Source organism: Physcomitrium patens, chromosome 7, assembly GCF_059467195.1.
Source record: "Physcomitrium patens ecotype Gransden chromosome 7, ASM5946719v1, whole genome shotgun sequence".
Lineage (NCBI taxonomy): Eukaryota > Viridiplantae > Streptophyta > Bryopsida > Funariales > Funariaceae > Physcomitrium > Physcomitrium patens.
The window spans coordinates 5,876,282-5,882,771 of NC_143416.1; the positions used below are offsets into that span (position 1 = coordinate 5,876,282).

Consider the following 6,490-nt stretch of genomic DNA (forward strand, 5'->3'; position numbering starts at 1 on the left):
TGCGATCAATTCCTTCGGCTTCGAGTGCTCTTTCCTTTGGTGCAATCGACACACTGTTTGACTGCAGAGCTAGAATTCCACCCCACAATACCCAGAGAATCGGAGCTGCCACTGCTCGAGTTGAATCGGAATTTACCTGCGAGGAATTGAAGTTGAGCTTCGTGGTTTGAAGTTGCAATGGCGGTGGCGAAAGTGCAGGAGCTGATCGAGCAGAATCCTCTCATTGTGTTCAGGTCACCCGCACCAGTGCTCGGTGGATTCCGCAATTGTGGTGCTCCATGGTTGAGTTTCTATGTGTGATTCTTGTGATTTGTCGGGTTGGTGTTATAACATGCATTCCGATGGCGTAGATTGGTTCCGGAATGGCATTGTGTGTTTTTCGCTGTTCGAAACTTGCGTGGATGTGAAGCGAGTTGGATTGGATGTGGGATTAGAATGTGTTTGAAGCATGTTGTGACACAGATGTTGGTGTGGTTGGTGTGTAATCTTGTTGCAGTAAGAGTAAGTGCCCTTTCTGTAAAACCGTGAAGGAGCTTTTCAAGAGCTTGGAGGTGGAGCCTAGAGTCGTCGAAATTGACCTCGAGAGTAAGTGGGCAATCGTTTTTGTTTTTTGTTTTTGTTTTTTCTGTTTTGTTTCAATCGGAATGAGGTTGTGGTTTCAATTGTAAGTACTGTCGACTCGTGGTTTTGAGCTACTACGCTGCAAGTGACTGAGAGTTTTCATCGATCTTTTGCTGTGATCTGATACTGGTTGGGTGTGGTGACAGAGGATGGCGGTGCCATTCAGAAAGCTCTTTTTCAAACTTCCAAGCAACTGACAGTGCCTAATGTTTTCATCGGCGGTGAGCACATCGGTGGCAACGATGCCGTCAAAGCATTACATAGCAAGGGTGAACTCGTTGTTAAGCTGAAGAAAGCAAGAGTGCTCAAGGCCGATGACGAAGAGAACCCACAGCCCAAGGACGAGGTGAGGAAGACCGAAGCAGAATCTGCCCAGGAACAAGCTCTGAAAGCAGATGGTGCGACGAATATCGTGGTTTAGATCAACTGTCAATGTTTGTAGATATCAATTTATATTGAACAGGACAAGAGTTTCTGAAGCCTAAAATAATGTTAGTCGATTGACGCTTTGCATTCGGTCTACAAATAGACCTTAAACTACTGTACGATACATAGTGGGATGAATTCCAGAGAATCGCCTAATTATCATATGCGCTTGGTTGGTTAATCCGAGTCGGTTCTAATTTGAGTGCTTCATTTAAACAACTTGTGGATTTTATTGATTCCCATCTTTCTCCTACTGAAACGAAGCGTTGTAATCACATGGGTCCTACCAAAGAAAGCACATCGAGTGTTTCAATCTTTGTGCCAAGCTGTAATGGTAAAGCATCACAGATTTGAATTTAAAAGCCCATTTAGCATGGACCAGAGCATGGGTGAGTTGCTTCTTTCTTGCATACGTCTTCTTTCATGCTAGCCCACGCGTTGTCTTCAAGCGATACTGATTCGAATCGGAACCATCGATAATGGATGAATGAGAGTGAACAGGGTGTCTGTATCCCACTGCACAATCCTCGATGTCTTCACTGCTTGGAGCTGTGGAGCACTAATTTTACTTATTGCTGTGGTGCTTACTTCTGGAGTGGCCGTGGGTCAGTTGCCCATTTTCCCTAGGTAGTAGTTTGTTCAAGTGCGGGATGGCGATCAGTATATGAACGTGGTGCAAGAAACAATCGATCATCAATTGGGTTGAGGGAATTTTCTTTGTGGGTCGTGTTTATCGCTGTGCTTGTATTTGTGAATCTTGGATTGGGGTCTGTGCTTGGCACACTTGCTCAAGCTTCGATAGTTCCGAAGAGACAATGTACACTGTTTTTAAGGTGCGTGTTCGATGACTCCTCGGTCCTCTAGGGCGTTTTGTAAGGCTCGGAGACATTTTGCGGGGTAATGTCTGGTAGAATCTCAGTTTGTTGGCACACTATCTAGCACATCGCATGCCTCTTGTGTACAATTTGTGTGATCGATGCTCTGGTCCTAGCTCTGCCTCATTAATTAGCACATCACATGCCTCTTGCGTACAATGTCTTCTGAAAGTTATTAAGCGTAGATTCCTTCTTTGTGTGTCGACTTTGACGCCAATTACTCGTGGAATAGGTCAAGTATGGCGATGTCCTGCGCCGATTTCGCCTCTGTACTTCGGGTTTGCCAAGTGGAGAACTTGAATTGGTGTTCCGAGAGCTCTTGGATACTATTAGTTCATCCTTCAATTTCCCTAGGACAATGATACCTACTATAACCTACACCGACCTCGACGGTGATGTGGTCACTATAGCAGACTACAGCGACTTCGAGGACATAGTATATGAGCAAAAAATGAATCCTGTTCATATGACTCTTACAGTCAGTACACCAAGCTCAAATGAGGATGCCAGTCCACAAAAATGTAATGAGCTCAGAACTCAACGCCTTATGTATTGATCAAACATATGAGCGAAACAGCGCCAGATTGTCTTGTTTTGCAATTTGTTGTATGTGCTTGTCGCCCAATTATTGTATTGCTTGGTAGTGTCTAGGGTTTTACTACAAATTCTTGCACACTACCTACCATTGTATTGTTTAAAATATGTTTTGATATGTCTTGTGTCTCGTTTTCGCCTGCAGCGTCAACAGTGGGCATCCCTCCTTGGGCAGGTGTGGAAGACCAGAAACAATCTGACTTCTTTGATTTATTATTTCTTCTTACGAATGTCTCTTTCATATCTCTCAATCTTCCAATGCCAATCTCGACTAATCTTATTTACCGCACTGATAGAAAGATGTTTGCAGCTGATATAATGCTAAAACTTGATCAAGTACTGGAAGCTGTAAATAATCACTTCGTAGAATCAGCGGTGGAGTCGATGATGCCTACTTCTCGTGCATTGGAGCAGATTGCTGCGAAACTAGGCATTTCGATGAATGATGAACCAGTAACTGAACCGGCAAAGAGTGTTCTCCGTACTCAGAAAGGGACACCTGACAAGGGTAAGTAAAATGAAAAGACTATCATCCCGCTGGATTTGCTTTTTAGCTTTTGCAAATAGCGCCATGAACATAGATTCATGGTTGAACATGGTAAACCTGCCAACTTCGGAAACTACCGCAAACTATTGGAATACAAATTATTGTACCCAAGAAACTGAAAAATGGAGGGTTTGAAAGGTGTGGCAAATTTCAAGTACCAGATACATACCTTTTGCAGTGTCAGACGGAAGTTATAGATCGAGTTAATTGTATCAAGTGTATCCAACCTGAAACATCTTGCATCATTGCAGAACAATCAGGACCTGAATCGGAGGTCCTGCAGCGTTTCTTCATTTTGCAGCAGAGAGCTCTGAATGAATCCAAGGATACTACAGCAGCGAGTGAGGATTCGGAAACTTATGTTTTCTAACATGAAGCTATGAGGGAGCAAGATGGTTAGCATTCATTATGTGTAGAGTCGGTGAATGTTACATTTTTTTGAAGTTCTAGCCGAGGACAGGAAAATCCTGGAGTAATTGAAGCCTCGCAAAAAACTTTAGCTGGAAGTATTGGTTTGTGCTACTACTCCCGTGCTAACATTCATGAATGTTCCCAACCTCACATATCTTGTATTGTTGTAGCCAGCTTAATCAGGAAGCGAATTGGAGTTGCAGCGGCGTGGAATGATTTTGCATCAGAAGGTAGTATTAGAGTCTGAAGGCACAGATGCTTGCGTATAGCAAACATGGTGGTAGGGCGTTGTATGGTATGGGGTCAAAGTATGGAGGTGGGAGCTGCTGCATACCCATATTACCACAATAGCCTTGGCGTCTTTACAGTGAAGTACTAATAGCTATGTTGTCAACCTTTAGTTTCTAAACCCTAAATGCCTTGGGTAATATGACCCATACAGGAAACTATTTTGTATTCATTTTTCTGTGGAGCTGTTTATACAGTCTGATGGTTTCATTTCTAATACTTTACTTCCATTATTGTTTACGCGTTGTCATTCCATGAAGCTTTACCAAAACAGTTTGATATGATGAATCTCCAGCCTACAATACAGTGAAGCTGACTGAGTCGAAGAGAAAGGGGCTTCACTTGCAGTCAAGTACAAAGTACACCTCCTACGTGACAGTTTAATTTATTTCTATTTCCCAAGATGTTCTACAGCGTCTTGGATTAGAGAGAGTTGTGTGACCAATGTATTTTTTTCTTTTTTCTTTTTGATACATCATACTGCTCTGTAGAGGTCACAGTTTGAGTAGATATGGGCATTACTGGATACGATGGAGACCCACCAGAGCTTGTGCAGGTGTTCCACAGCAGTTAAACTCAGGTGTAAAGTAGTGATTGCAGCTACTTTGTTGTCCGCAGAAGATCATTTGTTGATATGGCAACGTTATAGGTTACAGCTCCCTGGAAGGATAGAGATAGCATTGTGCTGCCCCATCTCCTTCAATAAATTCACTGGAATTGACATGTTGCTAGCTGTACACAGAAAATTGTTTGAATTGAAAAGAAATTGTCCATTTTTGATCTTGTGTTCACACGTGCATATTCATTTATGGGTGTTGAACATAGTTGCTCAGCAGTTTTTGTTTCAGGTCCACTTATAAAATGAAAGTATCAAAACAAGATTGTGAACATGTTTCTTCAATAAACTTGGTGAAAACTTCATGACTCTTGGTTAAACCAACTAATTATAAATATGCATTGATCTTTGTATATTAAGCCTTAGGTGTTTGTCAAAGTTTGTAAAGTGCCTATTTGAGAATACAAACCTTATCTTTAACTTTAAGTTCATTAAATCTAAGTAAGATCCACATCCAAACTTCTTCTTCTAGTATATTATTATGAAATTATATGAAATTTAGGTTGAAAATATATATGGCATTTGAATGTAGGAGAATTTGATCTTACCTTGAAGTTAGATTTATGAATCTATTATAAAACAAAACAAAATAAAATAAACTAACAAGCATAAGGTGTTTAAAAACTTCTTGGCAATTTTGAATAAATCATAAATAATATTAAAAATAAACCTAATTAAATTTGTAAGAAATCGCAAGAAAATTTAGAGAAATCTAAAAGAAATCCAAGTGAAATCTTAAAAGGGTCCAAAAAAAATCCAAAAGAAATTCTATGGAAATCCTAAAGAAAGCTTAAAAGAATCCAAAAGAAACCTTATTGATATCCAAAAGAAACACTAATAAAATCCTAAATAAATACTAAAGCAGTTTCAAAATCTCAATAAATTTTACACTAATTGTTGGTCTTTACTCAAATTTTGCCCATACCTCAACTTACTAGTAAACAATAAGCAAACAAAGCTTCAAGATACTCTAACTTTATAAATTGAAAAAAATGACTTATAATATGTTTGGATATTAGCCATCCTTCTTCTCTAACCTCAATCCAAATCTTTCAATTTGAATATCTTTCACTCGAACAATTAACTTCTTCTTAGAATTTGCATGAATATAAATATTTTAATTAATCATTAGGATACTAAAAATAAATTTCTAATCTAATTGGTAGATTTCTCAAAATATAAGAAACCTGTATTGATATTTAAAACATAATATTTGAGACCTTAATTTATATAAATTTGAATTACTTATGATTTGACTATCTAATTGACCTTAAATTTATAATCTACAATTGGTACAATAATTTGCATAAGTTTATAAAATTTCTTCTATGGATTTGCTACAAAACTCACAATCTTTATTAAAGTGTAATACTCTTTTTATTCAATATCAAATATTGCTACTCAAAACATCTCTAACTTTGTAAAGCACTTAAAAAGTCAATATAAAGTGAAATCACTCAAAACTAATGCTAATAGAAACCTTATGAGGTTTACTCTAAAATCACATATTCCACATGACAAATCTATAGTACTAGTGGTCAATATATGTAACACAAGCTCATTTATTAGCCAAATATTCAACCTACCAAACATCTTTTAATACTTGTAAAGTCAAATCCATATCTATGAAGCTTTAAAGAAGCTATTCTATAAACTAAAATCAAATTTATCTACTTTTATTTCTACCTAATTTTTCTTATTTTAATAATTACTACTATCAATGTATGTATGTATGTATATATATATATATATATATATATATATATATATGATACTAGTAAAATAAGCTTCAACAATTAGTATTATTGTTTTTTAAAAAAACGAAATCAAAAGGCATAACAAAAGCATCATCTAATATTTACAATCTTAAAAGATTAATGAAGGAACTTCAAATAATAGGCAACAATCTTACTTTGATTCTTTGTAACAATATCAATGCAATCAAACTGACCAACATTTCAATTGTGTATGCAAAAACAAAATACATTGATGTAAAATATCATTATGTAAAAAATAAAGTTCAAGTTAGGTCAATAAATATAAGGAATTTTTTAACCACAATTCAATATATAAAAATACTTACAAAACTTTTATCTAAATTTTGTTTCACTT

General features: G+C 37.3%; 2 protein-coding genes across 5 annotated transcripts; both read left to right on the forward strand.

Moving 5' to 3' along the window:
* LOC112285011 (glutaredoxin) lies at positions 1 to 1,228 on the forward strand. 2 transcript variants are annotated; one of them, XM_024525449.3, is made up of 3 exons: positions 1 to 281; positions 497 to 585; positions 768 to 1,228. In XM_024525449.3, exons 1-3 carry the CDS (start codon positions 178 to 180, stop codon positions 1,040 to 1,042), a joined length of 468 nt encoding a protein of 155 aa, XP_024381217.1. In that variant the 5' UTR covers positions 1 to 177; the 3' UTR covers positions 1,043 to 1,228. The 2 variants fall into 2 exon arrangements, with proteins under 2 accessions (XP_024381217.1, XP_024381218.1); XM_024525450.3 differs by having other exon boundaries at positions 1 to 233.
* Positions 1,229 to 1,620: 392 nt separating this feature from the next.
* On the forward strand, positions 1,621 to 4,000 carry LOC112285010 (protein NBR1 homolog). 3 transcript variants are annotated; one of them, XM_090251815.1, is made up of 6 exons: positions 1,621 to 1,880; positions 2,155 to 2,443; positions 2,662 to 2,691; positions 2,827 to 3,024; positions 3,315 to 3,458; positions 3,645 to 4,000. In XM_090251815.1, the coding sequence occupies exons 1-5, from the start codon at positions 1,863 to 1,865 to the stop codon at positions 3,431 to 3,433; spliced, it is 654 nt and encodes a 217-aa protein (XP_090107941.1). In that variant the 5' UTR covers positions 1,621 to 1,862; the 3' UTR covers positions 3,434 to 3,458; positions 3,645 to 4,000. The 3 variants fall into 3 exon arrangements, with proteins under 3 accessions (XP_090107941.1, XP_024381213.1, XP_024381215.1); XM_024525445.3 differs by having other exon boundaries at positions 3,315 to 3,404; XM_024525447.3 differs by having other exon boundaries at positions 3,315 to 3,404; positions 3,649 to 4,000.
* The last annotated feature ends 2,490 nt before the right edge of the window (positions 4,001 to 6,490 follow it).